Below are 27448 nucleotides of genomic sequence, written 5' to 3'. Positions count from 1 at the left end.
TTTTTTTATGTACGATATGTTCATTTCAGAGACTAGATGTTAGTCTAAGGTAGACCTTGCAAGGCTGTTTATGATTATTGTTGGAGGCAGCTAATTGAAGCGCTCATAAAATAGAGTGACCTCCCCTAGTTGTCGTCGAATCACGTCCAGGACTTACTCCCTCATTCGGGAACTTTGCGTGGTTGCACTTTCTAGAAGGTTGGCTGTATCACTAGTAGAACGACACGAGGGCGATTCGAGGCCCACGACACGACATTGTAAATTCATAAAGTGTGGCTTGTACAAATAAAACAGAGTCGACTTGGCGTACAGTGAATACATCTTTGCATACGTATGGGGCGAATGCGGGAATGTATGACAATTATTTTGTTCAAAACATTATCAGAAAAGAAATATTTCAGTTGTTCAATTGATCAGTTTCTAAGTTCATCGGCCGTGTTTACATTTATTAAACTTAGGAAGCAAAATGATCGTTTAAGAAAAAGATGAAAAAGAAGCAGAAAAAGAAATTGAACTAGGTCCAGATGGATCCACAGACTTAGGTCCTAGAATCTATATGACAGTCAAAACGAATTCAACGTTTCAAATGATTTGTTTGAATGAGAAAGTATCTATCGATGATCATTTTCCTATGAAAATTCACTTTCGACAACTTCCGTAAACACTTAAAAACATTCCTTCCGAAGTGGGGACCAAATACTGCAGTCTACCCGGAATTTTATATATATATAGCTGCTGACACATATTTGACCAATTTGTATTTATGATTTATAAACCAAATCCTGTGCATTTTAATATACTTCTATTAATTATTCATTGATATTGTGTTGGTATTTACTGATTTCACGATATAGTTCAGTACATATTGATTTCTTGGTGAAGCTGAGCAGGGGTTCAGGGGTCGGGAGTTCACCAGTTAGTAACTATGTCTCAATCAATATTGCCAAGTCATGAGAAACAAGAATATTTTGAAAACTGGAAGTTACACATCTTCATAACCTCACCATCCCTTGCTTCAACAGTTTAAACCAAAATATAACCAAATCACTTCACGGAGGCCTAGTTCACCTTCAGAAACAACAGAAAGCAGTGTTAATAATAATAAAATATTTTATTTCAATAGAAAATAGTTATGCTGGCTATGAGGCAAACAAGGCCAACACTTTTTTCTAAATTTTGATTTTCAGATTTGAAAAATAAATAAAAATAATTTGAATGTATTCTTATTTGCCTAACAACGTTCTCTTGCTGGATATGGAATATAAAAAGAAACAGCTACAAAAGTCTCACAAAACATCAGTTATTCAAAGATACTTTATTAACATTGTTAAAAATAATTGACCATATATTTTGGTCAACAACATCTACAAATTTAAACGAATTAACATTTATTTGGTCCATAAAATGTACTGACCAAAACAGTTTAATGCCAAAGAAAATAAAAATAAAAACAAGCTACACAAACAAAATTTTATTCTTATTTAACCAAGCTGTTTGCAGACAATCTACAAACCAAAAAAATATAAAAAAGTGTGGACCCGTAATGCCATCTGAGATATATATATATGTAGAAAACTAATCATACAAAATACAAATTAGAAAAATGATCTATAATTCCCTGACATGGCATGCTGCTAGTTTTGATCACATACACACAAATCATCATACAAATATCATCCTCTTCATCTTCCTGTTGTCATGGTTACCATGTTCACCAGATATAGGGCACAAGTTTAGCTGTGTTCTTCACATATAGCTGATACTGGGGATTAGAACCCCACTTTTTGGAAGCATATTTTTCTAAAAGTGGAATTCCACTGACTTGTGTGAGAAGAAAAGATAAGAATATAGGCGAAATGACGCTTATATGCTCAAATCCACTCAGGGCTTTCGATGATGTTATATATAAGCCCGTCCACATCAGAATTTCACCAAAGTAGTTGGGATGTCGGCAAAGACTCCACAATCCGTGTTTGATAAACATTCCCTGCAAGAATGAAATACTATCATTTTTATCAAGTAACAAAGAACCAATCTATACTTCTATAGATATAATGTGGAATTCTTTGACTCAGTCGTTTCAGGCAAAGTAATTTGTTGTCAAAAGTTGCCTCCCTTTGGCCATGCAAGGATTCTCTGCCTGGATTTGAATCCCAGATGCCTTGAACAAACTTAAAAAAATACTTTGCCTTTAAATATACAAATGTACAAAGGAAGTTAAAGAACACCTGTTTTTGACATATGACTACGACGGATTAATTAAAGTAATATGTAGAAATCTTTAACTTCTTTAGAGTAGTAAATACCGGTACTGATACTGTGATACTGTTTTCAGAAAACAACTTAAAAATAACTTTTTCAAGACCTACTTTCTTTAAACATGTGCTTCGGTGTTTTGTTGACTGATGCAGAGGGCTAGCATCATTCCATTCCTAATGCACAATGCATTTTTTTTTATTATTATTATTACAGTAAACTATTATGTCTAATCGAGATGGATACTTACAGCATTGTCTGGATTTGCTCTGAAAGCAGATTTCTGGTAGTCTCCTACAGCCTCAAAAAAGAAGCCGAGTGCCCAGAGCGCCCAGCCTATGTAGTCCCTGGTGGAGACCGGCTTGTCCTCCTTCTTACTGTTGAGCATCAACACAGGAAGGAGGGTCGACATCACCCACACTCCTGCAAACAGTGTCAGCACCTTCATAAATAACACTCCCAGTGTCATCCATCCTACATTACTCAATGTACAACATCATCATTCTGTACATATACCCTGCACCCATTCACCAGGATTGCCTTGTTTTGAGTCCAGTTTCAGTCCAGTTCAACAGGAATGGCTTTAAGACAGTCCTACAGTCATCTGATCCTGTTCTTTTGTGGCTGTAACTGAAGCTATATCACCAGTACTCAACCAATCTCATTAAAATCTGACCTTAGCTTTGTTTAGCAGTAGCAAGAACTAAGGTCTGATTTTAATGAGATTGGTACTCAACTTGCCTAGTTGCATGCTATCTCCAATAGCACTTTGAAGGTCTTGTACCTTTAGGATTTCTCTTGACTAACATTTAGTCCCAGAAATTAATCTTATTTAAATATATATATATCTACAAAAATAAAAACATTAAATCTAAATGGAGCTCAGGTATATGCTGAGGCAATCTAGACTTGCCAAACCACTCTAGACTTGAGTTGGATTCCTTATTTAATATATTCGCTCGGGTCTGGACGACAGACTAGGACTCCTCTTCCTATCTTAGTAATCAGGAAAACATCATTTACAGCAATAAGCTTAATCATAACAGTTTTCTTAGTTGATTGGATAAATCGAGGGCTTGTTTGCAATAGATTGTGATTTTCATTGTAGATCTATGCTGGACTCATGCTCAGAATTGGTTGGTGATTTCAAGATGATGAGTGATTGAAATTCTGGGATGAAACTATGGCTGCGAATGGGTCAAGGATCATGGAGAACGGACATGCAAGACCCTGGGAAACCAGTGCAAGTGCATTCTGAGAATCTTTGCTGGTTTTATTCGATGACGGCATTAAGTTTGTGTCATAGTCTCCTAAAATGTCATTGGGCACAAATGATCATGCAGAGTGAGTGCTTGGGACACAGAATGTCTTTGAAAGTTTCAAACATAATCCTCAAGTAAATCTTCTCAAGAACCACTAGAGATGCCTGCCACTTACCATGTTTACAGCACCAGTAGACTTTCCTGGCGCTCTGTCCTGTGGCCTACTGATTAATGCTTTCCTTATAAAACACCTCCACTAACATCATGTCATCAATTAATTTAGATAGAAACCTAAGTATTATTCAAGTTCAATAATATTTCCACGAAAACACTAAAAACAGCACAAATACAAAACTCCAAGAAAACAAAACAAGTCCATTACTGGGTTAATGTACAAATCAGGCAAGCATTTCTTTGTTTGCCTGTTTGTTGTTTAACACACTCAGCAATATTCCAAATATATAACGGCAGCCTGTAAATAATCAAGCCTGTAACAGAAAATCCAGTGATTGATATTGTGAGCAAAGATCCATGCCATCAGGGAATGAGGACACACTGACAACTGAGCCTGACTACCCACTCCATTTGGTCGCCACTCACAACCAGCATAATCAAGCACTTAATATTAACTCCATGAACTATATTCTCAAACTATTCACTACCTCCTCCGGGGCCTGGGTCAGAATGGGACCTCTACTGCTTGTTGTGAGACTAAGAGACAACTGAATTGGATCGTATGGGATCATCAGACCCAGTGATTTGGCTGATCGTGCCATCTTACCCCTGGTGCTTAATCATGTTAATGGTGCTGGAAGTCGCTCATAATATCAACCACTGGTTTGTGTGGTCCAGACTTGACCGATCATATGCAGCAGCGAGTGAGTACTGTTTTACGACACTTTTAGCAATATTCCAGCTGGGGACCTCACATATTGTACCCATGAGGGCAATCAAACCCAGTCTTTGGTGTGACAAGCGAACGCTTTAACCACTGGCCTACCCGACTGCCCTTTCAAAGTCAGATGAAATATTGCACGCTGCAGTATGAACAACATATAGCTATTAGATGGTCTGATAATAGAACCCAAGACCTGGTTTACTGGAGAGCCATCACACTGACAAGATTTACCCTGAATTGTCCAGTATGCTAGGAAAACTCCAGGCTTGTCACGAACATTGTTAAACCTCCTGTCTTTCCCATCCTTCAGGATTCTCGTGAACAGGTACATACCCAGCCTGGAAAATGAACAGTTATACAGCTGTAACATTCCTTACACATTCCTATACATGTCTGTTATGTACCAATTCTCACATGACTAAGGGAAGTAACTCTGCAATGTGATTTAGCCATGATTGAATGTGAAGAACATTTTTGACAACAAAAGTATTAGTATAACACACATACCCTTTTACTGTAGATATAAAAGTATAAGGAATTTATCAAAGATTCTAAAGGAAGCCCCATCATGGACAAATTGGGGAAAAACATTTCTTTGTCGTCCGAAATTGGGACTTTTTTAAGATTCAGAGGTATTCTAATATTAGATCCTATACAATAATTGATACTGTCAAACCATGTAACATATAACATATCACATTGAGATATATAAAAACCATAAGTGGAATATCTTTAATTCCAATAAAGAGATTTTTTACTAAGATTTGTTGCAGACTTGAGGCAGACTATCGGCATCCAACAATGCCAAGATACAACCATGTGTGCACATAGTAATGTCCGATGAAACTTTCTGGACAACATTAATTGACAAGGAATGTTTTCCCACGCAGCTTTCTAATTCTTTTAATATGGTTTAAATCTTCTTTTTTTTTATTGTAATTTACGTTAGGCTTTAAAAAATAAAAGAATTGGTTCTCAGGCAATGTTTTTTGAAAATATAGTAACAGTCTTTTTTTGGTTTTTAGTTGGTCAAACTGGTATGTAACCAATAAACAGTTGTTTAATCAATAAACAATTGTGTACAATCAACCCAGGAAAGGGTCTCCCTATATAAATGTATTCCTTGATGAATAAAATACTGGTATACAGTATTTGACCACCGTTTAAATTATTATTTTTTAAAATGGAAATAAAAACGAAACATGCGGTGAACTTTATGATGATGCGGACGGTGCCTGAGAAACAAGACTATTTTTAATTTAGCCTTATTGATTTAATTTTTTTTTCTTATGGAAGTCAAGCATTATTTTGACTGTAGCTGTGAAATTTGCAGGCAGATATGTACTGTTCCACTCTCTCTGTCTGTCATCTTCTTTTCTCACATAAAGTGCTATGATCCATGCCTTTATGATGGTCAACTGAAATCTGATTTCCCACCAGCCGATGCAGGTTCTATCAGAGTGCAAATTCTATAAAATATTATACACCTTGTTCCCAAACCATTTATCTTTAAATACAGCCAAAACTTTCCTTTGGGGTATTTTCATAACAGTTATGCATCCTAAAACATGAGGGGCTCGAGTTTACTGCCTCGGCTGCTGTTACTATTGTTAGACAGTGATGCCAGTAACCATCACTATCATGTAGTCAGTGGCTCCAAAAGATCAGTTTCACCCACCTACATGCCCACGCCATAACCATACCCGTTGCCACTCTTTGTCGAGGATGAAACGTGTTTCCCCATTTCAGGCTCTGCCATGCCAACAGGAAAAATGTACCAGAACCTGAAACACACAACATATTGATAGGATATTAAACATGTTTTTATTACATATCAAGTTTATGTCCTGGGGGGAATAAGACTGACCCATCTCCAGCTTAGCGATGGCACAGTGAAACATTATTTCATGAGGTACATAAACTTGAAATGAAATGGAAGAAGTTTTTAAGATGATATTTAATTAATTAAGATGCACATCATGATTGTATGTTCATACAATGGTCTAGTTTGAAATATCATGACAAGGACTGAATAGCAAGCAAAATTAAAAAAAAGATTATTGACGGTTTAATTGTTTGTTTGTTGTTGAAAGCAACACTCAGCAATATTCCAGCTATACGACGGCGATCTCTAAATAATCGAGTTTGGACGAGACAATCCAGTGATTGACATCATGAGCATCTACACAAAATGGGACATGATGACATGCATCAACCACCCGATCCCGTTAGTCACCTCTCACAAGCATAGTCGCCTCTCACAAGCATAGTCGCCTTGGGTTGCTGAAGACCTGAGCTTGTAATCAGACATGAAACGGTTTCTATATCGGGTTGTGGAATATGGACTTGTCTGCCGTTTAGGGTACCGGCTAACTTACTGAATTCTGATTTTGGCTGGGATATATTTCTGTATACACAACGTACCTGCCTTACATAGCTGTAGAAACCGTGCCGACAACGACCCCTTCAGCGTAATATATATCCTACTGCATTATGTGCATAGCCCACGTACATACCCATATGAGCACATTTGACATAGATAGCAAATGTACTACTGTACGGCCGACGTGTGATCTCAGATCTCTGATTATATGGCGGACGAAGCGTGCTACCCTGAACCAACCTGCTAGGTCATAGAACTTCTCAGTCCGCAGTGCTGCAGCCACCGCCCAACACGCCCACTGGGCGCCAAAATCTAGAGCTGCTGCTTTGATCAAACTGTTCCCCATGTCTCCAAAGTACTGCAACATGCCAAGTACCGTGTGACGTTGACAATCTATGTAGATAACGTCGAATCAGATCTTACATAACTTGGGAAGTGTTTGTTTTCATGTGCGGATAGTCACGTGACATACATCAATACAAGCTCCACACAGCGATGTTTCTGGAATCGGCCAAAACGGCAACATCCTAAATCGGAAGAGCAAATCAGCTAAACTCGTCCCTTGACGATCGAGTGACGCTGACAGGTCAACAAACTTTATGCTATAACAACCAAATACAATAATAACAACTGTTGAACTAAATTTTAAAGCATATTAATTTAAGAGATCTAGATATACTTTATGATTTATGAGATCAAGATAAACGTGTGTTTTGTACTTACAGATGCAGCTGTAGATTAGATAACTCTCGTTTCACTTTAGAACCAAACAAGAGCAAGCTGTTGTGTTCGGAGTTTTGAGATAATATGACCAAAAGCATTGTTCTGATATTATACACGCATACGTTGCCATGACTTCTTTGAGAGGCATTTAGAAGTTGGAGTACTAAGTAAGGGACCCGTGAAGATCCGGGGTAGATTAGCTCTTCAGCAAACCATTCTTGCCGTAGAAGGCGACCATGCTTGTCATAAAAGGCGACTAACGGGATCGGGTGGTCAAGCTCGCTGACCTGGTTGAAGCATGTCATTGCGCCCAATGGCGTGGATCGATGCTCATGATATCAATCACTGGATTGTCTGGTCTAGACTCGATTATTTACAGACCGCCGTCATATAGCTGGAATATTGCGGAGTGCGGCGTAAAACAACAAACCAACCAACCAACTAAGTAAGGATAAGATATATGGATGAACAACTTCTTTATTACAATTAGGAGCGACGTTTCGGTGTAGGTTCTAATACTGTTATCAAGCAAGTAATCATCAAGCCAACAAGTGATCCTAATGGTAATATTAAAGATGTTCATCCATAAATCTTATCCTTACGTTGTCATAATTCAAAACACCTGCCGTAGGCCTACCTAGCATTTTCTTGAGGAAATCAAGTGGGCTGACTATTGACCCAGTAGGTTTCTAATTAAACTCATAGAATGTTTGGAGTTGAATTTGTTTCTTAAAATTCCAAATTCACCCCAACAACACTGTGTTCTGTCAGAGTCCGTGTGGTCTGTGGTTCTGTGTACAAGACATGAGGAAACTTCTACTTATATTCATTCCTCGTTTGATATGCAAAACATGTTTAAGGGTCACGAGAGTCTTGACAGTCTAAACATCGCGTAGACCGTGGTCTAGTGGTTGAGCGTCTGCCCGGCCGAGTCATACCAAAAGATGTTCAAAGATGGTACTTGTTGTTACCCTGTCTGGCGCTAAGGGGCTAAAACATGGACTAGTCGGCTCGGAGTCAGTATAGTGTGTTCTGAGTAGAGTATTCATGTTAAACTGCGGCATAGTGGGCTAGCACTATAAAATCGACCTTAGTCCGGACTAGTACAAGCAGACAGACACACGCACGCACGCATCGTTATATAAGTGCAATCATCTCGAACGCGACATTAAACCCATTTCACCTCACCTCTTATCAGGTGTTGTTTAGAAGAATTAAGAATTTTCTAACATAATCTGAAATTTAAGAAAGGGACAATGTGGAAAGAGTCACAAGTAAACAGTTTCAAAAGTGGGCTTCGTTGCTGCCATAGTGTTTAATCTAAGAATCTACTTCACCGTAGCGATTTTAATGCACTTAATTTTAACATACATTTAACGTGATGGAAATTATCAAGTATAGGTTAATGTTTATGAGTTTAGCACGGGACAGGCATCCATAAAAAGAGCTAAAGCTGAAACTTTTAAATACCCGAATATCACAAGGCACATCTGAACCTAAGTCCAACTTGTTGCCTTGGAAACAAAAAATCTACAAATTAAAAATATCATGCAATTCAACATAAATGGCATCCAATATACTGAAGCGGACGTAAACTATCTTTGAAAGCCGCGTTTGTCATCCGGTTTCATGCATGTTTGTCATCCGGTTTCATGCATGTTTGTCATCCGGTTTCATGCATGTTTGTCATCCGGTTTCATGCATGTTTGATCATCCGGGTCGCAAATAAATGTCTGGCTCCTCCTTTAAGAGAAAATAATTGTTATTGTCAGAATATTAAAATGATCGATCCCGTGTTTAGGTCGCAACTGATATTTCCAAATTAAGCCTTTATTTTACTGAAAGCTTCTCACTTTTAGACCCGACCCAGAGACCGGCTCTCCACACAGCCCCCTTTTGGCCCAATTGATCTGCATAAGAAACTAGTGAAACTTTTATTAATTGTTATAACAGATATGTTCCCATAAATGAGATTTAGACTTTGTTCATTTAATGCATGTTTGACATTTGGTTGAAAATGTTCCGAAAAGACTGATTTTAGAGGTTTTCATGAAGCATTTACATTTGAATATGAGCAAGCCTTTGACCCAATCTGATTTACATTTGAAATTCAGAACCAAACAGTACAAATATATGGTTAAACAATCATGATGGTCACGGATTTGCTCAAAGTAAGATTTTATCTTGAAGGCGGAAAATTCCCTTCTTTTCGCTTATTTTAGTCATGATGTAAAATAAAGCCCTTTTCTTGTAACCCCTGTCGTGATAGAACTGAAATATTGCTAAACCTGGCTGAAAAAAACATGCTTGCTCGGTCAGTCATTCTCTCACTCACTCACTCAAGTTTAAGAAAGAAAAACGTATATTTGTCTCACTCACTCACTCATGATCTCAAAAGCGTGTCAGTTCAAGCAAGAAAAACGTGTAATTGTCAACCATTTGATCATAAGATGTTCTTACCATTATTACAAAGTTTTCCGTAAGTAAAAAAATTGACATGGCAAATGAGCAAAAAAAGGCCTAGTAGCTGTTTTCTCCAGATGAATTCGGCGCCGTTTTGCTGAGGTGCCGTTTGAAACTGCACCAATTTCAACTCACTCTCGATCGTCACACTGTGGTGGTATCACGTGATATCATATACACAATTGTTCAAAATGGCGTCGCTCTATCACGGATTTGTGCGGCGTGTTACCCGGTCGTTTCTTGACCGACACAAGTACCCGCGACAACATGCACAGTTCATGTCGTGTGAAGCAGTGTCTACAGGTCATTTTCTATTCAGTTTATGACAAGTGTGTGGTACTCAAAACGGATAGGTCGTTTGTAACAAAACACTTCAGTTAACAGTTTTTGCCCAAACCAGACAAGATGTTGTCGAAACGGACCAGTTAAATATGAAAGGAAAATTAAAAATTGGCATATGTGTAGTCATTCGTGGGGCTCAATATTACCTGTTCCATTATGTTGCGATATTTTGGCCTTGCTTTGACCTTTGCACTTTGACCATACTCAAAACGAATTTAAGTTTCTCGTCATCTCCCCAGAAATGTATGGGTCAGTGAAGTTGGAACTTCACATGCTTGTTACCACTAAAGATCGCACCTGAATTGTTTCAAGAGTTTGGAAACCAGTTTTCGACGTAACTGTGACAACAGTCATATTGAAAGTCATATTTATGTCAATTAAACTGCCATTTGTAATCAAATGTAATGAATTCAACATTTGGTAAGTAACTGGTCATTTATTATAGGGGTGGGATTGGTCTTAGAACTATATCATATTGTACTGACAACCCCTCACTCCCCTATAATGTCTTAGAAAGATGGCACTTGTTGTTACCCTGCCTGGAAGGACTGGTCAGTTCAGAGTCAGTATATTGTGTCTGTGTCTGAGATATCCATGTTAAACTGTCGCACAGTTTCTCAGTGGGCTAATACTATAAAACTGGCATATGTCTGGACAAGTGCAAGCAGCCACACACATGAAGGGATGCACAAATATGAAATGGATGCGAAGACATAATGAATCAATTATTAGATTCTTGTCTCCATCCGCCTCACCACAATCATTTGACAACCACCCAAATCACGTCCCCAGTCGCCTACAGACAAAGAAAATCACAACATGTTGCCTTTTACCTTACTGGGTGAAATATTCTGTATGATGCATGGTTCTACCAAGCATTCCTGCTTTGTGCAGATCACATGATCTGTCAAATACTTTAAGTGCAGAGATGCCTGGAACAGTTTGTTTAAAGAAATATAATCATTTGAATAAAATGAATCCTGTCAAATATACTTTTTTTCATTGAAAATCTAAGAATTAATTTATTCTTATTTACTTAGGCTAAAAAAATAAATAGTCTTGGTTCTCAGGCACCATACCTAGGTTGATTTTACACAATTGCTTATTGATTACACAACTGTTCATTGGTTACATACTAGTTTGAACACCCCCCCCCCCCCCCAAAAAAAAAAGACACCCCCAGCCCGCACTATATTTTCAAAAACCATTGCCTGAGAACCAATTCTTTTATATTTTAAGCCTTATTTTCAATTTATGTATGGGACTTTTTCTGGTTCTGTCACCTTATTATCCTCCATGGTGAAGTATATATAAATTAAATGATAAAGTCTGGACCAGACAATCAAGTTATTGATAATGAGCATGGAGCTAAGCAATTAGGTTACGGTGACATGCATCAACCAAGTCTGTGAGTCTGATCACCTGATCCTGTTAGTCGCCTCTTAGACATGCATGGATTGCTGAAGATCAAGTTTAACCTGTATCTTCACGGGCGTCCCTGAAGTTAGGTTCTGGCATACCATACAGGTACAGATCAATCCAGCTGTCCTCCCAACCTTTCAATGTGTACAAGTATTTTTAGGGAACAAGGATGAAATTTTGAATATATTATTAATAGTGCTTAACATTCTTAACATGATTAAGTGATAAATATATAAATCAAGTTTGAAAATCATCAGAAATTAATACTTTACAGTGAAGGTCCTTGATCTTTTGGACATGTTTTCTTGGAAACCACTTTAGATACAAGGATGTAGGGCTGGGACAAGTCCAAATTTACTACCCACCCCACCTACCCCCTATTACCTGACCCTACCCGGGTACCCGTTGTATGTCTCATGAGATAGTTACAAAATGTCCAATTTGGAAACGTTTGACCGTACTCCTGTCAAAATGTATTTAGATACAGGTATAAAATGATCTGGTCATGCATACACTGAAGTTGACTGAAGTTTTATCTTTATGCAAACATATACATACCGGGTATATTTAAAGTCAGAGGGAAGGTATTCATAGTTGGAGAGAAATGTGAACATTTGTCACTTATAATATAACCATAGATAATTTTGGCCATTAAACAATATAATCACGTGACTAACCACGGGTCTGGGTAGTCCTGTGGGTACCCAGGTCCTACTTAGTACCACCCCGACCTGAGTCCGACATTTTGCACTCGCCATAGAGGCATAAAATGGTGATTAAGTTTGAGAAACAACATCAAGAAAAAATATGTTCCAGCCCTTGTTACAGCCCTTGGTAGATATTTTACTGCCCTTGTTACAGCCCTTGATAGATATGTTACAGCCCTTGATAGATATTTATCTGCCCTTGATAGATATGTTACAGCCCTTGATAGATATTTTGCAGCCCTTGTTACAGCCCTTGATAGATATGTTACAGCCCTTGTTACAGCCCTTGTTATGTTACAGCCCTTGATAGATATGTTACAGCCCTTGATAGATATGTTACAACCCTTGATAGATATTTATCTGCCCTTGATAGATATGTTACAGCCCTTGATAGATATTTTACAGCCCTTGTTACAGCCATTAATAGATATTTTACAGCCCTTGATAGATATGTTACAGGCCTTGTTTTGAATACATCATTAATTATGTGATGAATATGTTGTCAAGTAGTTCATAAATGTCATTTATGGCCCTTGTTTTACATTTCGGGAGGTTTCTCATATGTGGGATGGATTCTTTTCAAGAGCATTACCCCAAAACTGTTCAATAGATTTCTTGCAACTTTGTATGCACGTCAGGCAAGATCTGAACTGTTGCCTTTTAATGTCCTGGAATGTTTTGCATTTGTATCTTTTATTTTCCCAGGGAACAAGTTCAGGAAATGGTAGGGTTTGATTGAGGTGCCAAACTTTTCATTATCTCTCCACGAAACTTTGCTAATGTATCCAGGATTTTTTCTACACCTGCTCAGAGGCTGATATTCAGCCCCATGTCTGATGCAAATGTTCCAGATAGGAATTACAGGTCATGTCATTAAAGTGATATCTAATTGCTGACTTTGCAGTGTTGACTTGGCTTCACTGATACAGGAGCAATAAACAAGGAGAGCTAGTATTTACTGTTAATTTACAATTTTGCATTGAATGTAATATTAAAATAACCCTGAAAAGAAAATATGGACTTTTATGAAAATCACAAATTTAAAAAAAAAACTCCCAGATTCCTAGATAAATCCTTGTTATCAGGATAGTAAGGACTGTGCCTATCATTTTCTCAGAAATCCACCATTATTTATATACAGCTGTAGGCATGCAAGGATGGTGGGGGTATGGATGAGTCTGTCTTAATCTTTTAGACTGTCATAGTTGTGAGTCTTTCCCTCAACACTTCATAGAGCAGTAAAATGTTCAGGTCTCCTGATATGTTTTGGATCTGTGGGTTAACAAACAGTGTTATGATTTACAGACCTGGTCAGAACTGAAAAACGAGGTGAGGTGTTCATGATAGGCCTCAATTCTCCCGGCAAGCGGAACGCTGTGAGTCCTGCTACAGCTGCAGAACTCCTGAAAGCGTTCCGGCAGTTCGAGGCCGAGGAAGGGGCCAAGGTGGCCGTGCTGTATGGGGAAGGTCAGTCCTTGAATCAAGAGTGAGTGAGTGAGTTGGCTAAATGCTCCATTGAACAGTAGTTCAGTTATATCATGGAATGTCAGGTTAGTTAAGAAATAAACGACTTGTGGGTGTTGTTATCATTCAATAAAACACTGCAGGGATAATAAACCATGAGGGTCAAAGCCCCGAGTGGTTTATTCTCCCTGCAGTGTTTTATTGTACAATAAACAACTTCCATTCCCACCGCTTATGTCTTAATAGGAAATATCAACATCATGTAAGCCTCTTTAAGGATATTGAAAATATGTACAAGCTTTAAAAATATTTACCAAAATCTTGATATACGATGACTCCCTGAATAGAATCCGGCCTTGGAAATGTTGGCCATGTCCATTTCACGAACAGGTGGGTTAAGTTTGGTACATTAGCCAGTTACATCTATGGGGAACAACTTACTAGACACTTCACCTGGTCGTCCAATATATGATGTCATCAAGTTGCCAGCACATATTCGAATCACCAGAAACGTCATGATAGAACAATGTTTTATCGTGAAGTAAACCACGCTTCATTCTTTAATTGTTCTTTGTGATTATTATCATGTGACTATCTTATATTTATTGAAAAAGCCTGAAATGTCATCGTAGTTTGGCACTTTAATGAATCAGATCATAAACTGAACACATGATCGGCAGATCCTTGCAGAGCTACGGGGTACAACTCTGCAGAGTGAAGTGTGATACCCTAGACCTGCATACCTTTTGAGAGTCAAAAGTACAATTTAAAGATTCATGCTTGAACCATGCTGAACTCTTTATCCTTAAAATCACACAAAGGCTGTGATAAAAAAATATCAAGCAAAATGTTTTGTATTAAAATGTTACAAGTTATAGTCCGCACTGTGAACGTTCTGTTTGCTTTAAACATGATTTAATGAAAACATAAACAATGTTACCATGGTTACATTCCTTGAATGGTTTTGTCGAACCAGTACTGATCATCAACTGATGAAAATATGCATCCAATAAGATATATTCAAATAATAATTACAAGTATTTTGGATGAAAATTGTGTCAAATATGCAGGATTACATTTTAATGTTGAAGCTTGTTGTTGTTTTCATTTTGAGGTGGTGTGTTCTGTGCTGGGTTTGACCTGACCGCACTTGCAAAGATGGACACATCAATCAGTTCCCTGGTGAGAGAGCCTGTGCAGGACATAGCAGCACCGATGGTAAGTCTTGCATTGATAACACAGTCATGTTTTGTACAGTTATTGAGAGCAGATTGCAAAACAGGCCTTGTCGATTCATCACTCTTGATGCATGGCAAATGTCTAGGGCCTAAGTTGCAACATATCCATTAAGTATTAATCAATATAACGATACAGCTCTTCGCTAACAAAATGAAAAAAAGACATTGATTTTCAATTTTCCTGTATCGAAATAAAACATGTTCGTTTCAGTATTGCACAACAATCAGAGTCACTTCCATTAACTATTTTTCCTCCCTGACAGATTTCCTGCAACAATCTAGGGCGGCTAGATAGCTTTGTGGTTAACACATTTTCTCATCATGCCAAAGGCCTGAGTGAGTTTGATTTCCCAAAAGGGTTCAATGTCTGCATAATTTATCACACCTATATAGTTTGGGATCCCATGAAAAAATGACAGTTCTACTTTTTCAAATGAAAAAATATTCATTGACCATTATTTAGTGACTGGTCATGTACTTAAGAGGCCGTGAAAAATGTTACATAAAATGGGGGGGGGCAGCAAAATATTCAATCTCATTAAGATCAGATTTTAGTTCTCGCTATCTCGGGACATCCCATTACGGGTCATGTCAAAACGACCTTGCATCCGACCAATCAAAGTGTCGCTTACCAGATCATGAAAGTGACAGTCAGAATGTGTTTTCTGACCGTGCAACCTCAAAAATGTTAACATGGGATATTCCGAACGACAGTTACGGCCTGTACGACTGATTCTGTCAAAATTATCGTCTATCTCTCGTGGGATAAATGTTTGAACGGAGGAGGCGTTGCACAGTACGTGGGAAGGAATTTTAATCGAGAACGTATTTTTCAAGCATAGTCTGAAATGGATGTCGCCAGGTTGAAACGAGGTCTGTAAAGCTTGTGAAAGCTGCTTTCTAATTGGCTGATGTTGACTTCTTGTTAGTCGTTTCAGTGGTCGGTCAAAGTTCGGGAAAGGTCGTTCTGACGTGACCCATAATGGGATGTCCTCAGATCTTTGTTCAGCGGCAGCAAGAACTTAGATCTGGTTTTAATGAGATTGCAAAACATTATACAGTCATAAGACCAATCTCTCTTCTCTCTCTCCACCCTGTTTATCGTAATCATGATAAAATGCACACTTCATGCACAGCACTACACAAACAGATCACGGCCGGACTGAGCCCACCTAACTGATCTACCTACCAACACCAGACCACTACATACACAGCACTACACAAACAGATCACGGCCGGACTGAGCCCACCTAACTGATCTACCTACCAACACCAGACCACTACATACACAGCACTACACAAACAGATCACGGCCGGACTGAGCCCACCTAACTGATCTACCTACCAACACCACACCACTACATACACAGCACTACACAAACAGATCACGGCCGGACTGAGCCAACCTAACTAATCTACCTACCAACACCAGACCACTACATACACAGCACTACACAAACAGATCAATAATCTCTTTGTACAGGAATCAATTCCAATAATGACTTCAACCTGGTGCAAGGCATCAACAGTGTCCAACTCAGTACTGCATGTGGAAGAAGAGGGTCCAGATGGTGTGCCCTGTTTTGTGTAACGCTTCTGTGGTGGTCTTGTGGATAGAGCATCTGCATAAGTGGTGCGATCCCCGGTCGTGTCATACCAAGAGACATTTAAAGTGGTACTTGTTGTTACCCACTTGGCATATTATGGGGATAAAACAATGACTGGTCAGCTCAAAGTCTGTATACTGTGTCTGAGTGGGGTATCCATGTTAAACTGTGGCATGGTATCTCAGTGGGCTGGCACTACCGGCATAATTCAGGACTAGTACAAGTAGCTACATACACATGCATTCATTCATTTATGCATGCATGCATCTCAGCTTAGGTCAGCTCACCTGAGTTCAGCTCCCCTCCCCTCACCTCACCTCACCTCGCCTCGCCTCGCCTCGCCTCACCTCACCTCACCCCACCTCACCTCGCCTCGCCTCGCCTCGCCTCACCTCACCTCACCTCACCTCGCCTCACCTCACCTCGCCTCGCCTCGCCTCGCCTCGCCTCGCCTCGCCTCGCCTCACCTCACCCCACCCCACCCCACCCCAACCCCCCTCACGAAAATAGATACATCTGGGCAAGTCTGTACAGGTGGATACTATGACGGGTAGCTTGGGTACTCGGTTCGGGTGGGTCTTGCGTAGGACCCGGGTGCCCACAGGACTACCCGGACCCGTGGTTAGTCACGTGATACATTGTTAAATGACAATAACAATAAAATTCCATGGTTACACTTGTAAAAGTTGCTAATGTTTGCATGTCTTTCTGACTATGCACACATTCCTTCTGACTTGTATATGTTTGAGTAAAGACAAAGGTTCAGTCAGCTTCAGTGTATGCACGATCAGATCGTTTTATACTATATCTAAACACTTTTTGCCAGGGCTCCGGTAAACCAATTCCCAATTGAACATTTTGTACCTATCTCTTGAGATCTACAGTGGGTACCCGGGTAGGGTCGGGTAATAGGGGGTCGGGTACCCGGGTAATAAATTTGGACTCATCCCAGCCCTAGTGGATACGTTTGTCATGTCAATGAGGTCACCATGGTCAAGCTAGAGTCAGTGCAGGATATGATAAGTGGTCAGTCCCCAGTCATGTCCTGGACTTACCTGTATAAAATGGAAGTTTACTGATAACAAACTTTATGGCCTCACTTCAAATCTAATTTGTTGTCAGGTGAAAAGTAAACTCTAGTCTTGACCGATGGCCGGCCACATGGGTGACTATAACGGAGATAAAAGGGATCAATACAAGGCAAGCTGGGGCTGGGAGTGTTTCCAAGATCTAGGCAAATATTTGTCTTGTGAGCTATAGTCTGTGTGTTTGTTCTCTGGACATTAACTTTGATAAGCAGGCATAAAATCGATCCCAAAGACGCACTTTATTGATGACAGACTTCTCATAACCATTTAGCTTGGGTCAGTCATAATATTAATAAAAATAAATTTGTGAAGTTCTGTATATTTATTTAGCATGCAGTTTGTTGGATTGGTTGTTTTAATTGGTGAAAGTACATGATAATTCTGAATAAAGTGCAGGATGGTTGGGACTTTCACAGTAACATATATATGTCAGAAAATGCTTTCTACTCTGTATGAGAGGTTTACAGTGTCTGATCAGCTATTGTTAACAAAGTTAAAGGGTACTGGACTTTGTATGACTTGTATTTAGCTGTCATTTTTCCCTTTCTCATCCATCAATTGTGAAGAGGTTGGACAAACAATATTAGGAATAAACTATATTTACATACTTTTTTAATGGTTGATGTTGGCTCAGGTTTGTTGAATCCGTAAACCAAAAATTAAAGTTATGCAATGACACCCAGGCAGTTCGGGTTCGATTCCCGACATGGGTACAATGTGTGAGGCCCATTTCTGGTGTCCCCCACCGTGATATTGCTGGAATATTGCTAAAAGCAGAGTAAAAGCATACTCACACACTCAATCATGATTGTTGTAGATAAAGAAACATTGAAATTTAGTTACATGTCCCATATTTGTGAATAAATGCAGAAAATATTTGATTATCTATGCTAACTGCAACTACTTCAGGTGTCTGTTTTTGTTGACATTTTAAACAAAACTGGCGCACTATGTTGACCTTGTGTCAGGTTATCAAATACTTTTCAAAATAACTAAAATACTTTTCAAAATGACTTTTAACCTTCACTGTTGAAGTTAAATTTGATAGTGAGGGCATGTTTCAGCAGTTTTACAGCCTGTATGTTTTGATATTTTTCATCCAGGTGAGCTACAGAACTGGTGCACTATTTTGACCACTAGTTTGAATCCCTGAGGTGCCATGATCTTAAGTTCTTCATTTGTCATCACCAATCCCATGATCATGGGTTTCACCAGCGGGATAAGTGTCTAGGAGCTGCATCACTCTTGATATTTCCTTCCACACCAAGCAGACATGCTGAACTACTTTATGAAATAACTGAAATACTTTTCAAAATGACTTTTAACCTTCACTGTTGCAATTAAATTAGATAGTGAGGGCATGTTTCAGCAGTTTTACTGACTTTTGTTTTGATTTTTTTCAGGGTCCATCTCGGATGTTTCCCAGCAAACCAGTGATAGCAGCTGTGGAAGGGTACGCTGTCGCAGGCGGTCTTGAGCTGGCGTGCTTGTGTGATCTCCGAGTTGTAGACGAATCGGCAATCATGGGGGTTTTCTGTCGGCGATTTGGTAAACTGCATTTTCATTATACATGCTCATGAGACTTACATCAACACTTTCTCTGTTCATATTCTTGTTGTCATATTTTCAGTTTGTTATGGGATTTAGTTGGGCTGAAGACGGACCCAAATAGGTGTACGTTTTTCAGAATTATTTTAAGCTCACCTAAACTTTCAAGGACTGTGAAGCTGCAACTTGACATGGATTGTCCTAGTCCATGGTCTCCAAACCCTGCTTGTCAAGTTCCAAAAGTTCAAAATCCGCCATTGCAGACATATTGAAAATTATCAGTTAATAAAATTTCATATGTAGTGTGTGGTATGTGAAATACATATGACATGATTTAGGTTATTTATGTTGCTATGAACTTCTGGCCTTCACACAACACATATCTATCAAACTTTACTGCATTTGTAATGTCTCCTCTGGGTTTTTTGGTTCATGAAGATGAACTCTTTTTGTAAATGAATCTATCAATAAATATTTTAAATTTCATATATTTAGACTTATCATATCTCCCATAATGCATTTCTTCCTTCTTGTTTCTATCATTATGTGGAAACATGCTTGAAACATGTTTCCATCTTCCTCTGCCAAGAAGCCCAATCGTGTCCCCAAGCAAGCTGTCCCTTCCACCGTAACAGTTGTGAAATCACCTCCTGTATCTACCATACCATCCTTATCGGTTGAAAATGATGGTGTCTCGGACAGTTTCCTCACTGACGAAATTCCCGCCAAAATGAACCTGTCGTCTGTCTCCAGTGTGCCTGTTACCACGCCTATACTGGAGCGACCTGTAGCCTTGGATGTCGGCATGGTTATGTCTAAGGCCAGCTTGTCCACCCCAGCTTCAACAGTCCCTACTGTCGACCCTCCCACTGCTTCCCGGTTGTCGCCCATCTTCCCCCGCTCCTCCACGTGATGTTCAAGTTGCTACCTGACCACTTCGTCTCAGGACACAGTTGCCCCCAAGTCAACACTTGCAGTTCTGACTTCACCTCGGGTCGATCGTACAAGTTTGTCTCCTACTTCTACTATCGAACGAAAGAGCCGGGATAGTTGTCACACCTCAGATAAGGATCCAGATCTACGGGATCGACACTCAGGAGATCAACGTTTTGGGGATCAAGCTTCCCAGGATCTACTGATTGACCTCACAAGCTGAAGATGACGTTGTATCAGACAGCTTTCTACACGAAGATGTTCCCGCCAAAACTAAGCTGTTGGTTGTCACCTGCACGCCTGTGACTACGCCGAGGTTTGCTCAACCTACAACTACATACATATGTACAGTTTTGGCAACAGACAGTACCTCCACGAGTGCAACAATAACTGCAACCAACCCTCCCAGCATTCCCCCTCCCTCAGCTGATAGAAGTCTGTCATCCCCCGCTCCCCCATGAGATGATTTCGTACTCGCTGAACAGGTCGTCCTATCACAAACCAGTCTCTCCCCAGACACTTCCTGTAGCATCGACCCCGGTAGACTTCTGATGCCTCGTCTTCACCCTCCCCTTCACCTACACTAAGGAAAAGTCGAGATAGATCACGCCACTATGATCAGGCCCTTTCCTGCTCACCGCTTCTTCCGGCACATGATGTCTCAGTATTGGATTGATGATCTTCTAGTGGATATTGTCGATTATTCCTCTTTTCCTCTTGGCATGCTTCAGTTACGCAGGCATGATTGATAGCTTTGACGAAGTGTTTAAAGAGCTGGCAAGCTGTCTCTCCCTTTTGTCCGTTGGAGATAGTGGTGTGATCGGTCTTGTAGAACTGATTGCCTGGAGACCACTTCCAGATTGATTATAAGTCATATGCTGAATAGGTCTCTGTTCAAACCTACGCAGTTGCTTGTGTAACAATGTCCTACGTGAAAACGTCATACCCGATTTCATGATGCTACGTCCGACTAGTGTAAAGTGGTCACATCACCTTGTCTTTACTACACCGGGCAGTGTTATAGATTCTCTATTTGTGTCACTGTTTAGCACCAGCTTCCTCCTGTATGTCTCACAGTTGTAAGGTCGGGTCGGGTAGCCTAGCGGTTAAAGCGTTCGCTCGTCATGCCAAAGACCCGGGTTCGATTCCCGACATGGGTACAATGTGTGAAGCCCATTTCTGGTGTCCCCAGTTGTAGTCTACTAAAGGCTAGGGTATCTGCACCCAACCGTCCAACCGTGGGTTAAATACATCGAAAGGAGAAGTTTAGAAAAATTGTAAATTTTTCATCAAGTTGTATATTTATAAACTTATCCTATCTCTCACACTACATGCCCACCCGACCATCCCCTCACCACAGCTCCTCTAGCCTGTCAGTTCTTAGAAAGAGAAGGATGTGGCAGGGGTAGTCAGGTGATCAAGTTGTGAAAATTCACACATACAGGATTACAGTGCGTGACTCATTTGTTTGGGTGGTGACCATGGTGATGCTGGGATGTGTATGGGTGAAATGTTTTTAGAAGCTGGAAACTTTGTTCAAGCCCATTTCCACATGAGGATCAAAAGCAGAAGGAAGAAATGCATAGTATGAGACAGGATCAGTTTAAAAATTTACAATTCAATGTAAAATATACAATGATGTCTATTATTCATCCATATCATTATCAAATATGTATAACTGGTATAAAGTTTGATGTTCTGTTACAAATAATATTTATGAAGGTTTAAGGTGAGCCCTACATTTATTTTATAAAAATACAATTGTTACATATTCTTGCATTCAATTTATATGTTCTTTTGGGATCGACCATGTAATATTGTAGCAGGGAGTGGCAAGGTAAGGCTTGGTTACTTGTTCTGTGCTCATGCCATCAGTCATCGGTTCACCTGGTCCAGAATCCATTATTCAAAGGCTGCCCTATGGAATACTACTGACCGTGGTGTAAAACAACATTCACTCAATCACTCCCTCCCTAATTTCTTTCTTTTTTATCAGTTAGTTCCACAAAACTATGGGTGTTTAGTTGGAAATAAAATACACTATGATATACATGCTCCATTTTCTTTTAAAGTTTCTATCATTAGTTTGATGAGACATGTTTTCGGTGAGCGATGTGACAGGAATGTTGAAAATGCCTGGAGTTGGAGTAAAGCTAGGGCTAGTGTGGTGGATACATCCTGCGCTTGGACCGATCATTTAGGAGTCATTTAGCATGTATCACTTGTCTCCATGGCAGAATTCATTAATGAAAAGACCCATGAAGATCCGGGGTAGAACAGGTCTTCAGCAACCCATGCGTGCCGTAAAAGGCGTCTATGCTTGTCGTAAGAGGCGACTAATTGGGATCGGGTGGTCAGGCTCGCTGACATGGTTGATGCATGTCATCGTATCCCAACTGCGTGGATCGATGCTCATGATGTCAATCACTGGATTGTCTGGTCCAGACTTGATTATTAACAGACTGACATCATATAGCTACAATATTGCTGAGTGCGGCGTTAAACAACAAACCAACCAACATTAATGAAAAAGAGAATATCTAAATGTTTGTTGGTTTCTTTGTTGTTTAACTCCACACTCACCAATATTCCATCTATTTAACAGTGGCTTGTAAACAATCAAGTCTGAACCAGACAATCCAGTGATTGATATCATGAGTATAGTTCTACACAATTGGAATACGATGACATGCATCAACCAAGTCAGCAAGCCTGACCACCTGATCACGTTAGTCGCCTTTTAAGGCAAGGATGGGATGCTGAAGACCTATTCTACCCAGGATCTTGACAGATCCAAATGTAAACTGAATATATGAATAATAGAGTTGGCTGTAGACCTCTGTATGGAATGGTAATTCCAGTGTATCTGTTAATTCCAGGTGTGCCATTGATTGATGGAGGAACAGTCCGCCTCCCCAAACTTATCGGCTTATCTCGTGCCCTTGACCTCATACTGACAGGTCGAGCGGTGACCGCTACTGAAGCAAAGGAAATTGGACTGGCAAACCGAGTTGTATCAGCTGGCACAGGTACGTCATGTCACTTAGAGAGTCAGTTGTGTGCCAGATGAAAAACACATCTCATAAAACATAAGAGTGAGTGAGTTGGGTTAACGCCGCTTTTAACTGTATTCCAGTTATATCAACCGTGTCAGCTTAATGTGGGAGGAAAGCCCGAAGTGATGCAGGTCTCAGACGTTTACCACTTCGGTGAAACCCACAAGCACAGGTATGGTGCTGACAAACCTAGAAACATAATCGGAGCGAACCGGGATTCGAACCCACAATCATAGGTTTCTGGCGTGCCAAAGGGATGCAACTCTGCACAGCGAATCGCGGCGCCTTAGACGACTGGGCCACCCATGCCCCCATAAAACATAAGACATAAAACATATTTCATCATTGTGTGGGTTATTTAAACACTCTGTGTGACCCTGTGTAATAGTCCTGTACAGCTGGCACACTGTCTAATAGTCCTGTAGAGCTGGCACACTGTGTAATAGTCCTGTACAGCTGGCACACTGTGTAATAGTCCTGTACAGCTGGCACACTGTCTAATAGTCCTGTAGAGCTGGCACACTGTGTAATAGTCCTGTAGAGCTGGCACCCTGTGTAATAGTCCTGTACAGCTGGCACCCTGTGTAATAGTCCTGTACAGCTGGCACCCTGTGTAATAGTCCTGTACAGCTGGCACCCTGTGTAATAGTCCTGTACAGCTGGCACATTGTGTAATAGTCCTGTACAGCTGGCACACTGTCTAATAGTCCTGTACAGCTGGCACACTGTGTAATAGTCCTGTAGAGCTGGCACACTGTGTAATAGTCCTGTAGAGCTGGCACCCTGTGTAATAGTCCTGTACAGCTGGCACACTGTCTAATAGTCCTGTACAGCTGGCACACTGTCTAATAGTCCTGTAGAGCTGGCACACTGTCTAATAGTCCTGTAGAGCTGGCACACTGTGTAATAGTCCTGTAGAGCTGGCACACTGTGTAATAGTCCTGTAGAGCTGGCACACTGTGTAATAGTCCTGTACAGCTGGTACCCTGTGTAATAGTCCTGTACAGCTGGCACACTGTGTAATGTGACTTGTGTGTATGGATCATGATAAGTCTGTATCCCTTTGCTGCCTAGCTGTCGAGGAAGCCGTCCAGCTGGCCAAAGACATCGCCAAGTTCCCCCAGGAATGCATGCTGACTGACCGGAGGTCAGCCTATTACAGCTCCTTTACTGCCAAAAATACACTGGATGCATTTCAGTTTGAATATGAGAATGGAATCAAAGTCGTAGCAAAGGAGTCGGTGAAGGGTAAGTACTTATTTTGTTTTTTCCCTATCAAAGAATGAATTAATGATACAATATAATGCAGAAAAACCTTAGTCAAACTCTTCACCAACCATGCTAAAATGGTGAGACAAGGAAAGACAACTCTTCTGTTATAATCTGGATGATATTGATAGTCTCTCTGGCGTTTTCTTAACAAAACCACACAAAAATTAATTGCCGGTTTCAATGAAGAGAAACATTTTTAACCCTATTACCCTTGATGTGAAGAGGACATACAGGTACAATAAAAAATCCTCATAAAATCAATTAGGCTGTCTTGGGGTGGAAGCTGACTACTTTTGTCAATGGAGACCTTGGAAAGTATTTCATTTTAGGCTGCCTCTGTGGGCATATCACATATCGGTATACTGAAATTTATTGTTAATACGTAACTGATTTGTATACTCTAGTTCTCCCATCTCCTGTGATTACATACGTCTGAAATGCAGTTTGTTTGTTTGTTGTTTAATGCTGCACAAAGCAAAATTCCATCTATATGACATCGGTTTGTAAATAATCGAGTCTGGACCAGACAATTAATTGATTGATATCATGAGCATTGATTTACGAGATTGTGATACGATCACATGCATTAACCAAGTCAGTGAGCCTGACCACGAGATCCATTAGCCGCCTCTTATGACAAGCATAGTCGCCTCTTATGGCAAGCATGGGTTAATGAAGACCTATTCTCTACCTAGATCTTCACAGGGGCTGAAATGGAGTGTAGCGGTGATGCTATATATTAGTCTGGAATGTGAATGTGCATGAGTTGTGTGCTTGATATTATATATATCATGTTACCATGTGTATGATGTAATCTGAGCTCTGATTGGTCAGAACAATCACAGGAACCAGGTCATGGCTTGATTCGTAGATTGAAATGGTGGCCTCACTGCGAGGAGCGAAGTGTATACATACCAGTGAAGTGTGACAATGAAATGATCACCTGTTCCTCTATTCCTGGTTTCAGGTGCACAGAGGTTTGTGAAAGGATCAGGCAAGCATGGCAGTTTCAATATGGACAAGAAATCCAAACTTTGAGATGCAGGAGTGAACAGAGTATTTCAGTTTCTGCCTTGTCTGCTGAAGATATGGTGATCGCTAACAGGGAGAAATCTATTTTATTTACGTGCAGATCTATTTTTTCGTGTGAATCGATTGAATAGAACACGATGTACAAGGAATTACAAACTATCTGTTCCGAGGCATTTATTTATGAGGACAGACAGTAATTCCTTGTTCCCAGGAGGTATATATGACCATTGACCTCCTATTAAGTGTCCATGATATTACACATTGTCATTTTAGAAAAGAAACATGTTTGAAATGTCATCGGTGTAGATCCAGATCCAGATCCAGTTTCCGAAACTGGACTTTATAGTCAGTTAACTCCTTGCCTCGGGAAGATGCGAGATTGTTTGCAAGTTAAAGACAACATAGAAAAACAAAACTCACAATCAGGCGTTGAACCGACTATCGGTGGATCCCAGAGCTTCAAAGGGGCAACTTGTTGCAGTGTATTGCAACACCTTAAGGGCCATACAAATGTTTGAGTGTTAATCATATGTGATTATTATTTACAAGGCCCACTCCTTGTATATATTTACAAACTACAGCGAGTTAGGCATATCTTCATGTATTGCCTCAAAAAGGCTTGGCTGAGGGGGCACGGATGGGCATGCCAGAAACCTATGATTGTGGGTTTGAATCCCAGGTCGCCCTGATTATATTTCTAGGTTTGTCAGCACCATACCTGTGTTCGTGGGTTCTACCAATGTGGTAAACATCACTTGGGGCTTTCCTCCCACAACAAGCTGGTACACCCTGATATAAATAGAATACTGTTTAATGTGGTGTTAAACCCAACTCACTCACTCACTCACTCACTCACTCTTTGACAGAATTCCGACTATGTATATGATATTTAATGGTGTGTAGGTGTCTGTGTATCGTTGCGTTTCAGCTTGATAACTAATAACTCATCGATTCTAGAAACTTTTTAATCATTTTTCTGTATTTTCTTCTATTATACAAGTATTTCATCTCTTAAGATCAAAATATTGCATTTGTTGCAGTGTGTTTTTAGGTCACATTCACAGTTAATATTTCCTCTATAGTGTATTCTTAAAACCAAAGGAACATAACACTACTAAACAAACAGTCATAGCGTGAATCCAGTGTTTTGAACACTAGTGCCAGTCAGAGAAACTAGGGCACTAGAATGTTCACATATAAGTATATCCATATATTTCTGTGTAGTGCATTTGACATTGATCCTTTTGAATTCAAAATTGTGAATTCATGTGGCTGCAGTGAGTGATGGCTGCACATGTACTTCAATCAGACTAGAAAATAATAACATTCTCCCATTGTGAGCCGCATGCATGCGCTATTCTGCCGAGGTGGTTCATCCAGTTTGAAAAGAAGCACTGTGTGGGAAATGTGCAGCCATGCATTGATTGATGAGGTACAATGAAGAGTTGTGCTTTTCAGTAGATGCCAGGTTTGAAATATGTCTAAATTAGGAAAGCAGTGTTCATTAGCTATTCATGTGAGTGAGTGAGTGAGTGAGTGAATGAGTGAGTATGGTTTTACGCTGCTTTAGCAATATTCCAGCAATATCACGGAGGGGTACAATAGGCTTCACACACTGTACACATGTCGGGAATCAACCCCGGGTCTTCCGTGTGACGATCCAACGCTTTAACCACTAGGCTACCCGACCGCCCAGCTATTCATGTACTGTTGGCTATGTTTTTTGTGACTTGTATGAAGTAATATTGTATTAA

General features: G+C 40.0%; 2 protein-coding genes across 2 annotated transcripts; one reads left to right on the top strand and one right to left on the bottom strand.

Annotated features, from left to right (window-relative positions):
- Window positions 1-1152: 1152 nt before the first annotated feature.
- On the bottom strand, window positions 1153-7248 carry LOC139464588 (uncharacterized). The gene is made up of 5 exons (XM_071246108.1): window positions 7040-7248; window positions 6095-6200; window positions 4648-4754; window positions 2507-2679; window positions 1153-1987 (listed from the first exon to the last, which is right to left on the bottom strand). Exons 1-5 carry the CDS (start codon window positions 7164-7166, stop codon window positions 1712-1714), a joined length of 789 nt encoding a protein of 262 aa, XP_071102209.1. The 5' UTR covers window positions 7167-7248; the 3' UTR covers window positions 1153-1711.
- Window positions 7249-10176: 2928 nt separating this feature from the next.
- On the top strand, window positions 10177-26087 carry LOC139465048 (putative enoyl-CoA hydratase). The gene is made up of 7 exons (XM_071246742.1): window positions 10177-10288; window positions 13762-13923; window positions 15035-15138; window positions 19257-19401; window positions 23214-23363; window positions 24465-24638; window positions 25630-26087. Exons 1-7 carry the CDS (start codon window positions 10177-10179, stop codon window positions 25698-25700), a joined length of 918 nt encoding a protein of 305 aa, XP_071102843.1. The 3' UTR covers window positions 25701-26087.
- The last annotated feature ends 1361 nt before the right edge of the window (window positions 26088-27448 follow it).

Source organism: Haliotis cracherodii, unplaced genomic scaffold, assembly GCF_022045235.1.
Source record: "Haliotis cracherodii isolate W230 unplaced genomic scaffold, xgHalCrac1.p SCAF_17, whole genome shotgun sequence".
In the NCBI taxonomy this organism is placed as follows: Eukaryota; Metazoa; Mollusca; class Gastropoda; order Lepetellida; family Haliotidae; genus Haliotis; species Haliotis cracherodii.
The sequence above is the reverse complement of the archived record's forward strand: the minus strand, read 5'-3'. Positions and strand labels throughout refer to the sequence as shown.